We start from the raw sequence: 22,053 nt of genomic DNA on the forward strand, positions 1-22,053 counted from the left end.
GTGTCTTTAATATCAAGTATTATAAATACTAATAAAAATGGTAGGTCCCAAGGGCCTAAACTTCGCTAGACCCCGAGGGTGAAGGCTTGCGCCGCTGCTAGAGGGGTTGTTGAGGAACGCCCCAGTCCCGACCCCAAGGGCGCAGGCGCAAAGAGGCAAGGGGCGGAGCTTTGTAGTGGAGACGCTGAAGAAGGGTTTGACCGCCAGGAACTGCTTAAAAAGATTTGAACAGTGATGCAAGAGTTTCCGCTCCCTGGGACATCAGGATCGGTTTCCCGGAGGAGAGTGGGCAGGTTTAGTGGTGAGATGGGTAACACGAGCTAGTTCTTTCACTTTGATTAGTCCCGCATCTCTGAACAGCACAGTTCCAGGCCCATGATGTAGCGGTGAACTCGCCCTCTAGAGGTGCCCCCAGGCGGGGAGTTAGACCTGGCCACATCCTACAAAAAAAGTGTAAATATAAACTGCCTTAAGGAGCTGTGAGGGCTGGAGCTGGGCAGAAAGGCGCCTGCGATGAGCAGAGATGTGAAAGAAAAGTAGCATTCATTAAGGCAAGGGTTGCAAAGAGCAAGCCGGCGGGAGGCGCTGCTGATGTGAAAGAAACATCGCCTTGAGAATGAGAAACGAGGCGCGGATAAAAGTCTTCCTTTCTCCCCCGGGGAGCGCTCGGCGTCCTGAGCGTGTGGACTTTGATGCAATGCCACGACCTCGCTGGCTCAACTCGATGAGAGCAGAGCTTTCGGACAGTTTGGATTTCAATTTATGTTTGTTAGAATCTTCAACATGTATAAAGAGGTAGGAGTTAGGGGATCTTAAATACACAGCGCTTGTTGCCTTTTCACAATTACTGTCATTGTGGAGTTAAACAGTGGAGGAGGGCAATTGAGAACCCTCTTCCTAGGGATGCTGTATTTTGGTGCAAAATTGGGTAGATACACGGTCTTCAGCAAGGTATAAAAATGGAAGTGGTGTGCTTCCACTGTAGAGAGAGTAGGCTATATCACTTGTGAGTTGGCACAGGTCTTGGGATCCTTCTGCTCCGTGTGGAGTGAGTGAGTGCTAGAAGATTGCAAGAGTACCTATCCAGAGCACTTCTCCCACCGTTGGGGGTTGGAGAAAAAAGCAAGGGTCTTTGAATCAGCCCCCACCAAGTTCAGTTCCTGGCTGTACCTTATACCAGCTGGGTGACCCTGGGCAAGTTGCTTAATCTCTCTGAGCAAATGTTTCTTATCTATAAAGGAGGTTAATAATTTTTAAATGCTGGCTCACTGTGAGGTGTGTAGATAATGTACGTAATACTCGGAACATGCTCAATAAACATAGGCGTAGCATGATCAATTCTATGTCATAGTTTTTCTTCATTTTTATTTTCTATCCTGGTGAAAATTCTATGATCTTACAGTCTCGGAACAAAGAGAATCATTATGTGTTTCACAGTCTACAGCAGATCGTGTACTTTGGACAGTACTAGTACATTTTGGACAATTACAGTCTCTTGTTTTTTGCTTTGGGAAGTTGGGGGAATTTTGGCCCCTCCCACATGTTCTACATTTGTCAATCAACAGACAAATGGAGACAGAAATCAAATCAGAGTGTTTCAGAGTTCTCAGTGCACGTCCAAGGGTAACAACAGCTCTTCCCGACCCAGCTTTGGTCTCCACTGTCTGTGTCACTGGCGTGTTCTCCACGGTCTTCAGCTTCATCCCCCTATAATTCCTGGGACAGGGTGGGGAGAAGGCTGCCCTGGAAAAATGGAAGGGAGGAAAGGACTGAGTTAAGAAAAGGCAATAGAAACCACAGCACACACTGATGTTAAGGAAATTCCTCTTATGAACAAACCAAAAAGCAAGTAAGTAGATAATGAACCACAGGTTTGTGAAAAAGAAGCTGTTTTCCACCGAAATAAAGCTGCAGGACCCATCCCTACCAGTAAGTGCAGAATTCATTAATTCTGAGGTTCCTCTGAATTCATGAGGTTATGTGCTTCTGTTCTGTCCAGAATTACCTTGAGAAATAATTTATGAGCACATGGAGCTCCACAGGTGGCTGGGAAGCTGTGGCCACCAAGCTGGCACCAGCCCCGAGCCCTGTCCAAGGCCTAGGCTCCTGGCCTTAGACTTGCCAAACATACGGGGCAGGTGAGGAGGAGCACACCGTGAACTTGACAGCCAGGCCCAGACCCTGAGCAAGTTGAATGTCTCCTCTTCCACACCCCATTTCCCACCACTTACTTTATTCTGATCAGCTCCTGACTTGGTTCTCATTACTGATTTTGACAGCCATTCTGTTGGCAGATGAGCACAGAGGTCACAAGTGAGAGCCCTGAACTCAGCCTATAGGGCTCTGAGTCCCCGCTCTGGCCCCTACTAGCTATGGGACTAGGCAAGGAACAACTTCTCTGACCCTGTTACTTCATTGGTAAAAAGGGTCTGTTATATTTCCTCCTTTAGGGTTGTTTGGATAAAAACTGATAATAGACTTGAAAGAGTCCAGCACAGAAACTGCCTCAGCACAGGCTGGTTTTCTGAAGCAGACTGGACGATTAAGCCAAAAGGTGGGTGGGGGTTGTTAAAAGGGTCAGAAGCTCTCGAAGCTGGAGGACGAGGCTCAGGGCTTCCCAAGAGTGAGGGGAATGCCACCACAGCACTGACACGCAGAAACCGCTGCTCCTGCAGCAGCGGCGGCTGCTGCAGAGTCCCAATTGCCACAATTTACATCGTTGCCACTCTATACCAGGAACTCGGTTTTGTGGGTACCGTCACCACAGCTACCACATGAAAGGGAGCTCCCAGTCCCTTCTTTGAGTGAAAATCTGGCACAGCTGCATCCCTGGGTCACATGCCTGGCCCCGGCTGCAAGAGGAGGCTGGGAAAGTAACTGTCTAGAATTTCAGCTACTCTCAGTGGAGGTAGTCATGGTCCCTCAGCCAGACTCAGGAAGTAGGAGATACCCTGAATAGAGGGAGGAGCTCAGATGCCAGGCAGACAGATGTAATAACAAATGTCTACCACTACCCGCAACAAAGGGAAATACCATCAACGTAGGAAAATAAGAGAGGATGTTGGGTGCTACCCTATAGGCTTGTCACATCTGTCATTGCACACTTTGAGATAAAAATCTAAACGCCAAGAAGCCCTGCTGGTTGCCTTCCCAACATTTTCCTCCTCCTCCTCCCTCAGTGTCAGAACGCCTGTTTATTAGGGGTAATACTGTGCCAGCTAATAAGTCCCATTTCCCAGCCTCCATTACAGGTAGGCATGGTGGCTAATGAGCAGAGTCAGTGGGTGGGGCTTCTGGGAAACTATAAAAGTGTCCTTTTGCTCTTCCTTCCTTCCTCCTTTCTTCTCCTGTCCAGAACTCAAAAGCAATGGCTAGAGCTCCAGTAACTACCCTATAATAATGTCGCAACTAATATTGTGGCCATCTGCCAAGGATGGCAGAGCAAAATATAGGAAGCCCCTGAGTATCTGATGACCTGTGGTGCCAGCCCTGGGCCACCTAACACAATTCTTTATGTGCTGGGGAAACAAAATCTTATTTAAATAAGATTGTTTCTTTGAGTCTCTGCTCCTAGCAGCTGAAGGTGATTCCTTACAGATCCAGCTGACTTCAGAGATGTCACAGGGACTTCTGTCTTAACAGTCCAAGGTGGTGTCATCCTCTGGCGCATAGGAAAATCCCAGGAATGCACTCGAGGCCCCAGAGCTGCTGGCCACAGTGTCGGGAGTGCAGCCAATGGACTTTGACACGGCTTCCTGAGTGAACTCTGGGTCAAAGTGTTTCAAGTCAGCAGGTCCTGCCTGTGGATACAAGCCAACAATGAGGAGGGATCACGGGCGTCAGAACTGCCAAAGGAATTCACAAGCCCTGAGAGGGATGCTGGGCCTTTCCTCTGAGCACTTTCTGGGTGCCCTTCCTTAATTGTCACTCACCCATGAGTTTACATTGTTTTATCCCACGAGATCCAATAACCACATATCAGCTCATGCCTGCTCCACAATAACCCTAAGACAAGCCTTGTCAACATATACTTACTGAATGCCTTCCAGGCACTGTTCATGGTCCTGGGAATACAGGAGAGCAAAATGGAGTGGGCCCTTGCTTTCATGAAGCTTATATTATGCAAGGGATAGGAGGATTGATAATAAACATGTACATAAATAATTTAGGGTACTGATAGGCCTCATACAAAATATAAAATAGGGCAATATGGTAAAGAGTGACTAGATCACTTTAGCTATTTTGCATAAGACCTGTGAGGGAGATTGCAAAAAAATGGTCACAAATTCTCCATTCCTATCAGGAGATGGAGCCTCTTCCTACATCCTTTAATAGGAGTTAGCCGTGTGACTTGCTTGGGCCAATGAGACATTACCAAATGTGATGCAAACAGAGGCTTGAAAAACACACACTGGGAGTTCTCTCTTGCTGCACTTGGAACCCTAAGGCCACCATGTAAACAAGCCCAGTCCATTCTGCTGGAGTCTGAGAGGACTCATGAATAAGGACCCAGCTGCCCCAGCTGCCCCAGCTGCCCCAGCTGCCAAGCACGTGAGTGAGGCAATTCTAGATCATTGACTGCCAGCTGACCTGCTAGCTGACCGCTAACATGTGAGAGCCCAGCAGAGACAGCAGGCCTGGCCTGGGCCAAAAAAACCTCCCAAATAACCCATAGAAGCAGAAGGAAGTAACGAATTGTTTTAAGCTGCCTAGTTAGGGGGTGGCTTGTTATGCAGCAAGAGCTAGCCAATACAGCCTCCCTGTGGAGGAGGCACTGTCTGTGGAGAAGACTGAGACAGGTGGGTTTTATGCAGCAAGCGGGTGAGCAAGTGGAAAGTTCTCCAAACCTGCTCTAGTGTGCAAGCCTCAGCCTGTGCAACTGAAGAGGCCTTGGCTTCTAGCTTCTCCAAAAGGCCACAGGATATAGTGGCACTAGCCCAGGACACAGAGTTCCAAGATCAGAATGTGAACCTTGGCCCTCGCCCTTTTTCTGATGTATGGCCCTAGACAAGGCAAGTCTTTTCTGCTTTTTACAAATGAAGAGACTGATGCTAAAGAAACTTCTTCAAGGTCTCACAAGTGGTAGCCGACAGAACAGGAACCTTGTCCCACTATGTCTCACTCTGAAGTTCATGCGTTGCATTTTATTACCACCCTGTCTAGTATTTTGTATATTATTCTCTCTCCAAGGTGTACATTCAATATAACCCTCAAAGTCTTTTTTAAAATCCTCAGATAGAGACACTTTTCAGGTGCCAGGACTGAACGTGTCCTATCTGACAGCTGATGTCAAGAACCTGGAGCTCAAAGACATGTCCACAAACAGGTGAATCACCTAAGGGGAGATGTGAATAGTAACGCTGGCGGCGCTGAGGTGTGCAGACTGCTCGATGAAGGGGACTTGACATTGCTCGATGGTTAGAGGTGGCCAGGAGAGTCTCCAGTGTCCACCGGAAATGGGGGTCCTTCTGTTCATACTAGCACTGCTAATTAACATGTAAAAACTAAGTGTCTTCACTGTAAATCGAAGAAACAAATCAAACAAATCAAAGATTTGTAATCAAATAAATTAAAGCAATACTAGGTGGTATTTTTTTTTACTTAAGTTTGCGAAGTTAAAAACGATGCACACGCTGCAGAGAGTAAGAATTCTCCAGCAGACTCCGCCGGTCAGAGACAGGCGGTACTCCCCAACACATAGTGAGGGCAGCATGACTCAGGAATCGAGAAACATTCACATTCTTTGACCTGGTCATTCCCCACCTGCAGTCCATCCCAAGGAAATAATCAGAACTCTGGGCAAAGATAGACACTTAAAGATGTTCATCAGTACTTTATGATAAATAAAGAATGATAATAATCTAAAGTTCACCATTAGGAGCGGGGTTGAAAACATTATGTCACCAACATAGGGTTGACATAGTATGAGCCACTTAAAATGATCCTTATAAAGTTTTATGTTACTTGCAGAAATAATGACATAGGACCTGGCTGTTGTGGCTCAGTGGGCCTGTGAACTAAAATGTCAGTGATTCAATACCCAATCTGGGCACATGCCTGGGTTGTGGGACAGGTCTGTGGTTGGGGGCGTGCGAGGGGCAACTGATCCATGCTTCTCTCGCACATTGATGTTTCTCTCCCTCTCTTTCTCCCTCCCTTTTTTTTAAAAGATGTTATTTATTTATTTATTTATTTTTAGACAGGGGAAAGGATGGAGAAAGAGAGGGAGAGAAACATTAATGCGTGGTTGCCTCTTAACATGCCTCCCACCCAGGACCTGGCCCACAACCCAGCGTGTGCTCTGACTGGGAATCGAATCTGTGACCCTTTGGTTCACAGGCCAGCATTCAATGCATTGAACCACACCAGCCAGTGCAATAAAATCTTTAGAAAACAATAATAATGACCTAGTTTTTAGCCCCCCCTAAAAAAGGGGGGGATGGAGAAAAGTATCTATATATAAAATATAACCTAGGTAAAACACACACAGGAATGACTGACAGGAGACACGTCAGCCGTGGTTTCTCTGGGGTAATGAGATAATAAGCTTTTTCCCCCTGCTGCTTTAACTTTCTCTGTTTTACATACTCTCTACAATGAATACATGCCATTTTTCTTCTCAGGAAAAAAGCTAACTATAGGGGGGAAATGTCTTCACGGGGCTCGGCTCCAGCCGGGGGCGCTGTGTGACACAGAGCACTGTAAAACCCATAGAGGGCTGTGCAGTGAGAGTCACCGGTGCTAAACATGAAGAAGTGGAGGCCTGGCCCGTCACACAGAGCTCAGCTGGCAGTCAGGACTCCCAGTTCTACACCAGTTCTGCCTCTAACTTTCCATGTGACCTTGGACAAAGCATGGAGCCCCTTGGACCCAGGTTTTTTCCTCCTGCAGAGAGTTGGCCCAGATGCCCTGCAGACTCCCACCAGTCCTGGTAACCCAGAATCTGGACTGCGGTGACCTCTTACCACATTTGGGTTGAAGGGTGGTGTCAGCCTCTTGTGGTACAAGTCATCCCAGTTTATGGGGCTGAAGAATACGTGGTTCTTTATCTCGAGCTGCAGGAAGAAGGTGCTGATCAGGAGCAGCCCTCCCCATAGACACTCCCATGCCCCTCTGACTCCGTCCCAAGCTCCAACTCGGCTGGCAGCTGACTGTCAAGTCCGAAAACCTTTACTGAGAATGTAACTTGCACCTCAGCCTGGTTTCCTGGGACGACAGCTCTGCAACCAGTCCTCTCCCCTTTGCCATCATCAGGAACCCAGACCCTTTCCCCCATGGCATTTGTTTATTCCGTATCTGTTTAGTGAACACCTACTCTGTGCCAGACCCCAGTAGGCTTTGGAGGTACATCGCTGCACTAGGGTGCCCTGGGAGATCTTCACAACCCCGCCCCACTCTGCCTTAGTGGATTTACACTCTTCCAGAATGCAAACCAGAGAAATGGATGGAGCAACTCACTCTGGAAGGTTTAGGAAGGAAAAAGCCCCAAGAAAAGCTGTAGGCTCTCAGAGACCCAGAATCTAGGACTCAGCCCTGGGCGAGTTTCACCATTTCTTTCCTACTCCAAACCAATGTCAGCACCGACTTTCTCCTGTCCCAGCAGGACTTTCTCCTGTTTCTCAAAGAATGATTCTCCAACCACCTGTATCAGAATACCACCTTCTGGGCTCCTTAAAAAGCCAGACCCAAAATATCCCAGATCTCCCAAAACTAGTAACACTGGTTGCACCCAAGGACATTTTCTCACTGCTTTTAGAGGGCGGAGGGGGAGAGAGAAACATCGATGTGATACATTGATCAGTTGCCTACCATATGCACCCTGACCAGGGATCGAACCCACAACCTAGATATGTGCCCTGACCGGGAACCAAACCAGTGCCCTTTCAGTGTATGGGATGACCAACCAACTGAGCCACACAGGCCAGACAAAATCATACATATTTTTTAAGATGCAAACTGGAAGGAGTGCACCAGTCATCCTGAAAACCTCATTCCTTAAGCTGGCCAGGGATGGGTAGACAAATGCCCTAAACATTGTTATACTTCACAGCATCTGACATGTAGGGCTGTTGGTACGAACACTTAAAAAGCACTTACTATGTTTCAGGCATTGTGCCTAAGTGCCTTGCACATCTTAATCCATTTGATTTTTATAGCAGCTTTGGGCTGGGCACTATTATTACAGATGGGGAAACTGAGGCTCACAGAGAGAAGTTAAGTGTGAGTGGCGGAGGGGGATCTGAACCCAGGTCTCCTGTCTCCTAGTCCATGCATCTCAGCCCCGATGCTGGAAGAGAAAACAAGCTTCAGGGAGAAGAGTACTGTGGTCTTCCTTTTATAAACCCAAATGATCTTGGGTTGAGTAGAGAAAGGAAGATCCTTTTTTAAATGCTATTTTAATACAAAATATATAATACACTTGTTAAGAGAATGGACTGTGCACTTTTCATCTCTATATCCCAAGTGCCCAGCCTGGGCACTGGCAAGGAGGAAGCACTCACATATTTGTGAAAAGCGAGTTCAGTTCACTTTGCACAGAAGCCAGAGGAATTTCTTACAACTTAAAATTGGCTCTTACCACACCCCTGCTCAAAACACCCTAAAGCATACCGCTCTCCTCCTTTCTCCCACCACAGGACTTTTGCACATGCCGCCCAGTGTCTGGATGCCTCCTCCCAGCTCTGCATGAGTGGCTCCTTTGCATCCTTCAAGTCTCAGCTTGGCGCCTCCTCAGAGAGGACTTCCCTGACCATGCCAGTGTGAATTCATCCCCTCCCGTTAGTGTCTGTCTCAGCTCACTCACTGTTCATTGATTTCCTGATACTTGCCACGCTCTGTAACAATTGTATACAAAGTTTGTTCATTGTCTTCCCCCCACCCCCGCCCCTATAAACTCAATAAGGGCAGAGACCCAGTCTACTGAATCCCTAGCACTGAGCTCAATGTCTGGCACATAGTAGGTGTTCAGTAAATACTGGTGGACTAAAAGCACCAGGGTGAAGGAAGTAATCAAGCAGCAGCATCTGTGCATTTCCAAATGAACACATTAGCTGGATGGGTGTCACTGTGCTTCTGAGCTGCCTCTGCGGGAAGGGGCCGGTGCTGCCCCGGCAAGTCACCTACAAAGTCTGCTTTGGAGCCCAGCCGCTGCCTCTGGTCCTTGTGGAGAAGGGCTTGCAGGAGGTCACAGGCGGCCACCGTCCGGCCCCCAGGGATCTGCAGTGGCTGGTGCAGAATGTTCTCATACATTTGGGCTATGTCTCGGCTGTAGAAGGGAGGCTGGTGAGAGAGGGAGAGAGCTGGAGGATCATCTGTGTGCAAGTGGACACAGGTCTCAGAGAGACTTAGAGCGAAGCCGGGTCGCTGGAAGGATCAGCCAGACCCACGTCCTGTACACTGGCTCACATGGCAGACTGGAGAGGGACAGGGACCTCTGGGCTTCTGGTGCAGTGGAGAGGGCTTCTGGGAAGGCCAAGGAGTCTCTCTCTACCTGTGTGAGACTTGTGCACCTTCTGGGAGCATCCCCTACCCCACCTCTTGTAACATGCCTCGTGCACTAATTTTGCACTTTGCAAGGTTCACACTCTCCCCTTCATCATTTCATCCCAGCCACACAACCGTCCTTGGAGACAGGTTGCAATTGTTCAGAAGAGAAGACAAGGCTCAGCGAGATGAAAGCCTAGGAGAGAGCCAGGCCCCAAACTGTATCCAGAGCCCGCCTTTCCTGATGCTCTTCCTCCCACCTCTGAGCTCTGAGCTGAGCTCTGCCAGCTCTTCCTTCCCTATGTCCACCAAGCTGTGTTGCTGAAGCCACCCTAGAGTGAGGCCTGGCCTGGGGCAAGTCTACATGGACCTCCATCTAAACAGGCAGCTTAGAGTTGGGTCCAGGGCTGGTTGTGCAACCTACCAGCACTGTGACCTTTCTGGGCCTCAGTTTCCCTTTCAGTAGATTAAAAACAACTCCATTTCCTGCAGCCACTCTCAAAAAGCCGTTTTGAGGAACCAAAGGAGTAACACAGGAGATGGTGTATTATAAAGTGCTGGACTGACATTATTAGAAAAGACTTATAATCCTTGTATTCACTTTGGCATCATCTTTTTTAGCTTGGAGTGGGGAGATGGCCCATTCAGTTCCTCAAGGAGCCTGAGCAGGTGACTCAAGGGAGAGACCCATCCCCACCCCCCAGAGCCAGGTGTCCCTTGCAGATGGCCAGACGCCACTCACCAGGCCATGCAGCATCTCGTACAGAACGGCCCCCAAACACCACCAGTCCACTGCCCGATCGTAAGGCTCTTTGCGAAGCACTTCTGGAGCCAGGTACTGTTGGGGGGAAAGACGTATCTGAAAGACCCACAGACTCAGCCTCTCCATTTGCAAACAGGGCGCTTGGAGAGAAAGATCATGGAAGGGATGACACGTTGGGGCCATTTGTCTCCTTCATGAGCCGAGGTGCCATACACCCTGCTCCCTGACCTTGGCAAGTCCAAGGACGGGATGGCTGGGCTGTCAGGCTTAGGCAGGCCAGCTCTGTCCGGCGGACACCTGGCCATTCACAAACACAGACAATGGCCCCCACGCAGAAGGCCATCCGTCCGTCAGCTACCCTACACCAAACCGAGGAGGCCCGCTGTGATCTGAAGCCTGGGACATCGCGAGCAGGGAGAACCACAGAGCAGCTCACGCCCTGCCTCCTGCTGGGTTGGGAGGAGCTCCCCAGTCCTGCAGCCTTGGTCCGCAACCCCACCCAGACGGCTGTCCAAACAACTGGCGACCCCTTTCAGTCAGAGGTCCAAGGGTCAACACTGGTGAGAATTTGAGGAAAGGGTTGAACCCCAAGGCTGCATGGAGGCACTGGCAGGACAGACAGACGTGGGAATTACTGCCAAGACCCATAAATGTTAACCTTCCAGGCTCTCTGTGGATGGAAGAGGACAGAAGAAAAGGTGTCTTGCACACTCGCCAGCCCTGACCTTAATTGTCAGGCTAGGCCCTCCTGTTGCACATGGACTTCACCCTGAAGGGCAACCACTATCCACATGTGGCCGCCACACACTTGAAACCTGGCTGGTGTGAGCTGAGGTGGCCCATCAGTGTAAAATACACCCTGATTCCAAAGACTTAGGAAACAAAAAAGAATAAGCTATCTGGACAATTTTATATTGATCATATGTTGAAATGACAATATTTGTGTACATTGGGTTAATGAAAATACATTATTAAAATTAATTTCACCTGTTTCTTTTCACTTTTTAAACGTGGCTGCTGGGAAATTTTAACCACCTGTATGGTTTGCATTTCCATTTCTGTCGGACAGCACCATGGCGGAGGCACCAGCAGCTGGCCAGGTCCCAGCAGCCCCTAGAGCTGATGCCCCCATCATACAGATGAGGGAACCGAGGCTGGGGGTACAGGCAGCTCAGGGGAAGTGCTTGGGTGGGAGAGGTGAGCTCTTTTTGGTGTACGCCATTGCCTCCAATCAGGGCCTGTGGCCTCAACCCCTCACAGCCTGCCTTCTCCTGGGAGGGTTAGCTCACCTCGGGGGTGCCACAGAATGTGGACGTGGTCTTCTCCGGCTCTACCCCTTCCTTGCAGAGGCCAAAGTCTGTCAGCACCACGTGTCCCTGTGGAGGACGGGAGGATGGGACAGGAGGGTGGTCCAAGATTAAGGTATGGCCAGGCCTGACCTTGAAGCCCAGGCGCCACACTTCAAGGCAGTCACCGTGGGGCCTGATGCCCTCCCTGCACAGGCTGGAGTCTCTACTAGAAAAACTAGGCCTTCCAGACTGGGAGCGGCACAGGGGGCGGTGGGGTGGGGGATGGTGTTCCGCTGTCTGCCCAGCTTATCGCAGACCCACACCCACACCCTGTAACAGTGGCAGCTCCAGAATGTCCTTGCTGGAGGGGGCTGGTAGCAGCAGCCCCCTTGACAGAGCACTAAGGACCCAGGAAGCAGCCACAGCTTGTGGCGGCTGGGCAGGTGGGAGGCTAGCGGAGGTCGTGGAGAGGGCGGATACCACAGGGCTCTACCCAGATCTCCCCCTTAGGAGTTGTCATGCCCTTCTCCCCACGCTTGGACACTGCCTTCACCCAAAGTTACGGCCCTCCCAAGGGGCAGTCCCTGCCCAGTGACTGACGGATGCAGGGGCACAAACACCCAGCCTACTTGCCCCAATTAAGAACAGTTCTAAAGAGCCATTCCAGCTGGGGCCCTTCTCACCCCGATTGGCTGAGGCCTCACTTGCAGCCACAATGCAGGTGAGCTTCCCCCTTTGCCCATCCCTGCCTTTTCACTCCCTTAAATGTCGACCTCTTCAGGGTGTTCCCCAATAATCTTCTGCACCCAATGTTTCAGCTCAGGGTCTGTTTCCAGGGAACCCAGTCTAAGACATGGAGGGAATACAGAATCCATGAGCCTCTACCTGACTCTACCCCTGTCCCCTATAGACCGCCTATACATGCATGTGCACACATATGTATGTACATGCACATTCTTATATGCACATACACATGCATGGGCACATGGGCACACACATACTTGAATGTACTCCTACACTTTATGCACGCCCATCCACACACACTTGTGGGTGCATAGAACACATGTGCAACTATGCACACACACACATACACACACCTGACAGTCCAAGAGGATGTTCTCTGGTTTCAGGTCCCTGCAGGAAACAAGAGGAGGGCATGCTGTGATGGCTCAGCCACTTACTGAGGGCAGTCGGGGACCCGGGGGCCTGGTGGGAGGGGTATTCACGGGGGCTCACAGAGGTGTCCAGGGAAGCCCAGGGCGGATGGGCACTTGATCCTAGAAAGGAGAGGGCTCCCACCCTACTGCACCAGGGCATTCTCCTCAGATAAAGGGTTGTCCTCAGAACTTGGGTTTGCTGGGATTTCATCAGGACTCAGAAGTGCCCACAACCCCTGGCTGTTGGGGCAGAGGCTGGGCTTGGCTCGGAGACACAAGCAGCCCTCACCTGTAGATGATGTTGAGGGAGTGCAGGTAGCCAATGGCGCTGGCCACCTCGGCGGCGTAGAACCGGGCCCGGGGCTCCAGGAACCTGTGCTCCCGCTGCAGGTGGAAGAAGAGCTGGAGGGAGAGGACACCTGTGAGAGGGTTTCCTGGGGTGAGGGGGAGGTGGTGGCTCCAGGTCCCAGAGTGCAGGGGGCAGCTGGCCAAGTCACCCCCTCTCTGAGCTGCAATGCACTCAGACGACAAAGCACTTGCCGGCCCCCACCCCATACAGCAGTGGTGGGTGACCAAAGGGTCAGCAGGAGAGGTGAATACGTGTGGACTGAGCACCTACAGTGTTCCAGGCTCCAAGCCAGAACCTTTCATGTCTCTCATCTCATTTAATCCTCATGACCACCTTCCAGGTATCAGATACTGCCAGTTTCATCTAAGAGGAAACTGGGAGGGGTCAGAGTTGTCAGGGGACCTGCCAGGTTCCTGGGGCCTGCAACTGGCAGAGCTGGGATTTGAAGCTGGGTGGTTCAAAGACCTGTTTTTCCTCCACCCCAGGTGATAAGATTATCATTGTGGCTGAGTCCAACTCAGCCCAGGTTAGATCTGCCGGTGGGCAAGTTGCTTGGGCTGTTTCCCTGACATGGAAAGCCCTGCACCTCCACCAGGGGGCTTAGGGATGCAGGATAAACACTCCCATCTCGGCACCAGGCTAAAAGGCATGAGGTCACACAGCTTAAATCTGGGATTGCTGAGAGGAGACCCCACTAAGTTTTTCCCAGAGGGCCAGAGTGAAGTCCAGAGGGAACGCAGCTCATCCAGCTGTGCTTCCTGGTCACCAGGCACCCTTGGGGCTCCATTTACCACAGTGATGGTCACCCCACCAGCGGCCTCTGGGGTAAAACGAGGGCATTGGAAACCTTGACTGCAGAGCTCCTCTTTCCCAGGTGAGCCCGGGCAGCTTTGCAGAGGGAGTCCGTACGGACCACGTTCCAATCCCAGCTGTGCCAGGTGTGAGCTGCATGCACTTGAGCAAGTGAGTTAGCTCCTGAACCTCGGTTTCTTCAGCTACAGGACGGGTCTGTTGTATGAATAATGTGCGATCATCCCAGAGCCCGGTACTCAGTGAGTGTGTGGGATGGGCAGCCCCCAGCTAAGAGCTGGCCCAGGAGAGCGCCCTGCGGGTCCACCCACCTCTCCTCCGTTGACGTAGTCCAGCACAAAGTAGAGCTTCTCCGGTGTCTGAAAGGAGTAGCGCAGGCCCACGAGGAACGGGTGCCGCACGTTTTTCAGAAGCACGTTGCGCTCCGCCATGATGTGGCTCTGCTATGGGGTCACACGGACAGGGGCCCATGTCACAGCCCACAGGGCCCACTGCTGAGGGTTGTCCTGCCCGGGACCTTCCCAGGCCCCTCCTCAGACACCCACTGTGGCTCCTTACTGCCAGGCCCAAGTCCTTGCCTAGCATTCAGGGTTTGGTGTGCTCGCCTCATCCCCAACCAGTCCACATGGGTGCAGCTCCAGCCCCCAGATCAGAAACCCCTGCCACCCAACCCTGGGGTGATGAGCAAAGCTTGTGTGATTACTGAATAAATGAAGCCACATTCATGCTTTAGTTCATGCCGTTTCCCCTTCCCGGGCACCCTCGTTTCAGACCTTCAAGGCCAGCTGCAAGGCCACCACCTCAGGAGGACCTCCCCTGCCCACTCCCAAGATGCCCTTGTCCTCTCCTGACTCCTCCGATTTGATATGCAGCCCCCTCTCAGGGCCGGCTCACTCCTCCTAAGGGGGTTGGTATGAAGTGAGCTAAAGCCTCGGCAACTCCAGGATGGCTGTGGCTGGAAGGGCTTCAGAGGTTAAGAAGTGTGACCCCTCCCCGTGCAGACGCAGAGATGGGGAAGCGGACACCTAGACACGACCGAGGGCTTGTCCACCAGGGACCCCGGATTCCCCAGGGGAAGGCACAGGCCTGGACTGGCTCCTCCCACAGGCCTGTGGGTGAGGTGGCTGACCTGCCTTCTTTCGGAAGGGTCAGTATCCTGGGCACCACTTGGCCCCCTGCTGTGACCCCCTCTGCACCCAGCCCATGGACCCCCGCCTAGTTGGGACTCATCTTGGGAAGCCACCCTCGCCTGGGAGTTGAGGAGAAGGAGAAGAAATGCTATGTCTGAGCTCCGGTACCTCTTTATTCTTTAAGATGGATTTTTTCTGCAGCACCTTCACCGCGTAGAACATCCCGTCGGACTTGCGCTTGGCCAGTAGGACCTGAATGGAAGCAGAAACACAAGCCCGCGCAGGTGACCACTCCTCTGATGGGCCCCAGCTCTGTTCCTGCATCCTTGAATCTGCAGGTTGTAAGCTCCCTCTTTGCACATGCAAGTGACAGGCAGGGGGTGGAGGAAGCCGGAGAAGGGGACATCCAGGTCTCCCACCATGTCACTCACCTTCCCATAGTTCCCTTTGCCAATGACTTTGAGGAAGTCGAAGTCGGTGGGCCGGGCACTGGGGGAAGAGGGGAGAACACGGGTCAGCATTTGCAAGCTTGTGAAACCTTCTCCTGAGATCAAATCCAGACTTCTTGTTCACTTTGGAGGTGGGGAATACAAGGAACTTTCCTGCAACCAAAACTCATTGCCGCTGAAGTGTTCTCAGCTAAGAGGGGTCTTATAAGACTGGCCCCGGCACCTAGGGATCTCACGATCAGGTAACTAACAGGTACGGTGGGGAGAAAACCAGACACAACTGCGCAGAAGGTGAGGGTCTGGCTTCAACGCCTGAGAAGGGCCCGAAGGGTGGGGATCTGCTAGCAGTGCAGACTTTGGGCGGCACTCCAGGCCCAGGGCTCAGCGTGGGCGGAGGCTGGGCAGTTAGTGCCGGGTAAAGGTGGGGGATGATCCTGGGCCCTGAGGGCAGAGGGTCTTGAAGGTAGACCGGAGAACTTGGATTTTATTCCCAAGGCTAGGGGAGCCAGGGAGGAAAGTTGCTTGAAAGACTGGAACTTACTTTGGGTTGGCTGAAGGCCCCAGGTTGATGTTCCCATTGGCCCTTGAGGGCTAAAGACATTTCCAGAAAGGGGTAATTAGTATCAACAGGTGCCTACTCCTTGGCTCCCTCCCTGTCCCCTGGCCCAGGCCCTGATCCGTTTTCCAACATCTCTACTAGGCCCCTTCCTTCCTTCCTTTTTCTTTCCTTCCTTCCACCTTTTCTTCCTTCCACCCCTCTACCCACCCCTCTACCCACCCCTCTACCCACCCCCCACCCCCGCTATCTACCATCTCCATGTGCTTCTGACGACAGCCTTGGGCAGCGGCTGGTTGTCATGCCAATTGTGAAGGTGAGGAAACTGAGGCCCAGAGAACAGCTGTCCTGTCCAAGGACCTACAGGCAGCCCCACAGGTATTACTAGAACCCAAGTGTCCTCAGGGCCAATCCTGTGACTTTTCCACCTCATTTACTTCTTGAAGCCTTTGCCCAAGTCTCTTATCTATTTACCTGGCAATCAGCCCACTTCCGTGAGCTTAGAGTGACCCCTGTTGGCGCCCCCATCCCCCCCAACCATCCTGTCTGGGATGGCCCACGGGCCCTGGCAGGTGCTTCTGTAGATTTTCTGAGCCAGGTAAGGACATGAGCCCCCTGGTGGTGGGTAGGGGAACCACGACCCACTCACCTGTGGACTAGGGGTCCCAGCCGGGCTAGGACCAGAGTCCATTCTGCAACAGTGATAGGGTGGGGGCTGGGGGCACAAGGAGGAGCAGGCATTAGAGAGCTGGCTGGGGAGTTAGCTTCACCTGTCTAGTCTAGGGCTTCAGGCACCGCTGCCCTCCCCACCCCTCCCTAACCCCATCCATGCACCTGCCATCGCCTGAGCTCCTTCTGCCCCAGAGGCCAGCCACCCTCGCATGGGACCACCTCCACTGGGAAGGAGGGAGGATGGTCAGGGTGGCCCCTCCCAGGCAAGTCTTTTGCAAGGACTGGGGACAGTCAGAGCAGCCAGATCCCTGAGAGCCAGGCAGCTCCAGAAGTCCACGCTGGCCAGGCTGGAAGGACCCTGGCAGACCATAAGTCTGCCCCCTCGCTCCATTTCACAGGTGGGGAGCCTGAGGCCTAGAAAGGGGCTTGCCAGGATGACACAGCTCATGAGGGGCAGGCTGGGCTGCCCAGGCTCCTGTCTGGGCATGTTACCACCCTGAATTCCCGGGGACAGCCCCAGCCTGGGCTCTGTGCTATCTCCCTGCCACAGGGACTTCTGCCTAATGCCCCTGGCAGGGCAGCTGCCTTGGGGCCTTGGGCTGATGCCATGGAGAGACCCCAGACTGAGATGAAACAGATCAGCTGGTCTGTGCAGCCAGGAGCACAGTGTCTGTCCTGCCCCCACTCTGCAGGGTGGAGGAGGCTGGCCTGTCTAGGCCCTGACTCAGGGTACCCAGGGCCCCACAGCCCCACCCATCCCTGCTTGGAAGGTCAAGGCCAAGAGCTGATATTTCACCTGACATCCCTGTTGCTTGGGTAAACTGCTGGATACTGTGCATCTCAAGACCACAGCCTTGGCCCTTTGCGGGGCACGGGCTGTAGCCCAGCCTCTCTAGATAGACACTGCTCATCTTTACGAGGGGCACCTGGAAGCACCACCCCATGGCCTTCTGGGGAGCTGAGAAAGTGACCACAGGGGAAGGGAGGGAGTCCCCGGGCTCTGTGGAGCCCTGAGAGAGCGAGCTGAGGAACTGCCCACTAGAGAGTGCAGCAGCCTGGTGCCCCTGGCCTGTGCTCCTGCAGATAGCCCACACTGCAGCCACGCCCTCTCCCGTGCCGACTCTGATGGCCCCTTTGCCAGGCCCTGGCCTCCCCGGCCCCATGTACCTGCACCAGCCTGAGGAGAGGCCGCCGAGAGAAGCAGCAGTTGGAGCTGGAGGACGGGTTGCGGACAAGAGAGCCTCTCTCTGTTCTCCCAACAAGGGCTGAAGTGTCTGTGCCTGGCGCCGGCCTGGCCCCAGCTCGAAACTCCCGGCAGCATCGGGGGGCTGTTGATGTCATGCAGGACCCGGCAGAGCTTAGGATGGGCTGGGAGACCTCTGTTCCCTCGGGGACATCGCCTCCCCCTGGGGGTGGGTGACAGCTGCAGGAAAGCCCTGGGGACTCGGGGCTTGAGTGCGGGTCAGGCTGTGCGTGTGCAGGTATTTAATGCATGGATGTGCTTCAGCCTGTCTGTCATGTCTGTGTGTCCCTGTATGTCTCGGTGCTTGTGTCAGTGTATGAGTCTATGTAGGTGACTACCTGTGCTCCGTTGTCCCTGTGTGTCATGGCATTAGTGTTTGTATAATTTTTCTGTGTGTCTGTGCCTCTGTGACTTTGTGTTCTCAGTGTGTATATGTGTGTACTCCGGGGAGCCTCTGTGTAGTGTGTCGATGTGTCCGTGTGTATTATTACGTGTGTTCATGTGCTTGTGTGTATGTGTGAGTCTGTGTGTGGGCATCTACGTGTGTGAGTCTGCAGATGAGTATGGGTGTCTACTGACACGTGTGTGACAGTGTAAGCACGTGCAGGTCACTGTGTGTCTGTATTCATATTGGTGGGTGCATACTGGCAAGTTTGTGTGTGTGCGCGAGTGCGCGTAAGGGCCTGTCGGGAAGAAGACCCGCCCCTGGGGCATCCCCGGGCCTGGTGTAAACCCTCTGGGACTGAAGATGAGGCCCCAGGACCCCAATCCCGGCAGCGGAGAGCCCTTTGCTTCCCAAGAACCTGCAGGTGTTAGAGGGGAACCTGGAGCCCAGGTGTCTGGCTCAGTCCTGCTCGCCTTCGTCTTTGACAGCTGAGTACTTGGCCGTTTGGGCCTGTCCCCGCCGGCCCCAGGAGAGGGCCGGTTGGCCCACAGCTCTCCGGCTACAGGAGAGGCAGGAAACGTGGCCCCAGCGGCACTTGGTTCCGGAAGTTCCTGCTGCCCGGTATGATAGTGACTCACGGGGTACTCACGGGGTCCCTCCTCTCCCCTGGAGCTCATGAGGGGTCGTCTGGGGAATGCAGGAGTGACAGGGCCAGAGTACCACCCCTGGTCTTCTGGAACTTCCTGTGTGGCTACCACGTGCCACACCCAGACCTCTGCAACTCACCACAGCGGAGGGATCTCTGGCGCTGGGGCCCAGGGCTTGGCCAGGGAGGGACCCGAGCCTAGCGGCCTTGGGGGTTCTCTGTGGGCTCTGAAGGGCAGGGTGCCGGGCGCTGTCAGCCCAGGAAACCCAAGTGAACAGTATCAGAGCCCACCATCTTCCAACAGAACGGAAATGTTGAACTCATACACAGAAGGGCAGGACGTCGTGTTGACAAAACACACGCTCAGAGCAAGGACATTTCTTTTCAACAACCAGCCCCTGATGGGCCCCTCAGGCAGCAGCACTGCCCAGAACAGGGACGCAGCAGCGGCAGTAATAACAGCCTGCACGTTCCACCACGAGGCATGTGGGCACATCGCCGCTGAAGCAGCTCCCTCTCTCCACCTTGCATCCCCACCCCGATGCTGTCCATTTCTCTGGTCGCCTTTTCAGCTCGTCCCCTCGAAAGAGCTGTCTTTCCATTTCGAAGAGGCTTTCATCCCAACATGGCACCAGAACAGTGGCTTCCATGTGCCAGAGCCAGGGATGAGTTCTTCATCCTGACTCGACTTCTCAGGGGTGCATGACACACCCCCTTATCCTGCCTGGCTTTCCTCTGAACTCCCTGACTGCTCTTCCTCCTCCTCTTCTGCTGGATCCTCCCCCTCTTTTTACGCTCAAACACTGGCCTGTCCCGGGGCAAGGCCCTCGGACCTCTGTCTGCACTCATTTCCTAGTTGATCTCAAGCAGTTTAACAGCACTGAGCGCCGATTGCACTCGATAATTCCCAGACAACCCTCCCTCGTTCTGATTTCCCCCTGCATTCCATCTCTGTAATGGCGCTGCCACCTACTCGAAAGTTTGAGCTGGCACCCTCACCCCTCCAAGAACTCCCACCAGGCCCTAACTCCCAAATGCATCCAGAAACCCACTGCTGCGACGCCCCCTCCCTGAGCCACCAGCGTCGCCTGTGTGGATTGTTGCAGTAGCTGCCCTACTGATTCTCCGTTTCTGTCTTCACTCAGTACAATCTCTTTCCACCAAAAGCCAGAATAACTCTCTAAAAAATGTCAATCAGATCACGCGAGTTTGTTGCTTAAAACACCAGTGACTTCTCAACACTCGAAGGATCAAAATCCAAAGTCTTTGGCATCGTCTACGAGAACCCACCTGACCTGGCTCCACCCAGTCCCCACTGCGCTCCAGCCTGTCCGGCTTTCCAGCTGTGCCTCCAACACAGAGCGTCCCCTGGCCTCCCGCCCCTCGCACTTCCTCTTCCTCTGCCCACCCTGCTCTTCCCCAGACATCTGCACGGCTGCCTCCCACTGACCTCCCTGGGGTCTCTGCTCACCTGTGACCTCTCAGGCAGGCCTGTTCTGATTCCTGGCGCCCAACCGTCCCGGTTTGTCTGGGGCTTCCAGGTTTCCCAGGATGTGGGACTTTCAGGGCTAAAACTAGTACCTTCCTGGACAAACTAGGAAGGTGGGTGGCTCTAAGAAACCAGCCCCGCTCATTCCCTATCCCCTTTTCCTGCTTCATGTTTTGCTTTCTGACACCTTCTCACGCAAGGCTGTATTTTCTGTCTCCAAGGAGATCAGCTCCACAAGGGCAAAGACTTCTCTTGTTCACTATTGACTGCCCAGCTCCTAGACCGGGGCCCGGAATATAGGCAGAGCTCCATACATCTCTGACTAATGAATCAAGGAATGAATTGATAAGATAAATGACAGGACATACGAAATTGAAAATTACCCAACAACAAACAAAATCGATACATGAGCCTATGTAAAAAGGAAATAGGAACATTTGTGTGCCACAATGTCAAGCAAAAAAAAAAAAAAAAAAGGACAAGAAGAAGAAGAAGAAAGAAAGGAACAGGGTTCAGAATGGTAGGTGTACCAGGGACCATCTTTGTCCAGAGAAAAGAGACACACGTGGACACGTACATTTGTGCACAGCCACAGAAAACAGTCTGGAGGGCCATGACCCAAGATGACAGTGGGTTAGGTTATTTTTTTTTTCCATTAGTGTGTAAAGCTTCTAAGTCCCGGTGGGAAGTTTGACATGCCCACTGCTCCCCATCACCTTGACTGTGACCCCCACACCCAAACAGCTCCCTGCCCTCACGGCTTCTTGCTCCCTCCTCTGCTCCTGCTTCTGCTCTTGTGTTCGTCTCCTCTCTACTGTGACTGATCCGTTTCCCCCCGCCTGCCCAGGGCACACCAACGGCATACCAGTGACAGTAGGTACCAAGTGCCGGCTGGGTCTGAGGCTTGTCCCACAATGCCATGGGTTAGGAACTATATCATCTTCCCTCTTTGAAGGAGGAGGGCGCTGAGGCTTGGAGAGGGGAAGTGACCTGATCCATCCCCATGGCCAGTAAATCGTATAACAGATTTGAACCCGGGCAGTGTGACTCCAAAGCCTGAATTTCGGGAAGAAGTTAGAAACTTAGAAAAGGAAGGCATGAAGTGAGGGGGAAGGGAGTGAGGATATAAATTGGTTAGTTAGAAAGGAAAACAATTAGGTAGCTGAGAAGGTAGAGTCAGGTGAGAGGGAAGGAGGCAAAGGAGGGAGGGATGGGGGAAAGAAGTTAGGAAAAAAGAACACTAGGAAAGAAGGAAACAAAGGACAGAAGAAGAGTTAGGAAGAAAAAAATGGTTTTAGGACGAAGGGTGTTAGGAAGGAAAGGAGTAACTGGGTAGTTAGGAAGCAAGTCAGCTAGGTAACTAGTCAGTCCGTTTGGCAGCCCATCAGCTGGCAGGCAGGGGTGCCGCTCACGGCTGAGCCTCTCACCTGAACACTCTGGGTCACAGCTCAGGTCCTGGGTCGCAGCCCCAAGCACAGCTCTGCCCTCCTGTCTCTCGGCATGGTCCCCCCAGTCCTGAACTGCTGGAACAAACTTCTCTGTCAGGAGCGACTTGTCACCCACTTGCTAAGACTCCCAAACAAGCTCAAGTTCAGCCTCCAAGCCCTGCCAGCTGATTCCTGGCCACAGGGC

At 52.8% G+C, this 22,053-nt stretch overlaps 1 protein-coding gene across 3 annotated transcripts; it reads right to left on the reverse strand.

Moving 5' to 3' along the window:
• Positions 1-1,338: 1,338 nt before the first annotated feature.
• On the reverse strand, positions 1,339-22,038 carry SGK2 (serum/glucocorticoid regulated kinase 2). 3 transcript variants are annotated; one of them, XM_045833533.1, is made up of 15 exons: positions 21,849-22,038; positions 17,826-18,064; positions 16,636-16,701; positions 15,972-16,021; positions 15,413-15,470; positions 15,150-15,233; positions 14,163-14,291; positions 12,982-13,094; positions 12,633-12,669; positions 11,536-11,622; positions 10,226-10,321; positions 9,124-9,279; positions 6,966-7,055; positions 3,596-3,800; positions 1,339-1,743 (listed from the first exon to the last, which is right to left on the reverse strand). In XM_045833533.1, exons 2-14 carry the CDS (start codon positions 17,997-17,999, stop codon positions 3,636-3,638), a joined length of 1,305 nt encoding a protein of 434 aa, XP_045689489.1. In that variant the 5' UTR covers positions 18,000-18,064; positions 21,849-22,038; the 3' UTR covers positions 1,339-1,743; positions 3,596-3,635. The 3 variants fall into 3 exon arrangements, with proteins under 3 accessions (XP_045689489.1, XP_045689488.1, XP_045689490.1); XM_045833532.1 differs by having other exon boundaries at positions 14,163-14,294; positions 21,849-22,037; XM_045833534.1 differs by having other exon boundaries at positions 14,163-14,294; positions 17,826-17,986; positions 21,849-21,981.
• Positions 22,039-22,053: the final 15 nt, after the last annotated feature.

This window comes from Phyllostomus hastatus, unplaced genomic scaffold (genome assembly GCF_019186645.2).
Source record: "Phyllostomus hastatus isolate PE091 unplaced genomic scaffold, TTU_PhHast_1.1 phas_contig_17, whole genome shotgun sequence".
Classification (NCBI taxonomy): domain Eukaryota; kingdom Metazoa; phylum Chordata; class Mammalia; order Chiroptera; family Phyllostomidae; genus Phyllostomus; species Phyllostomus hastatus.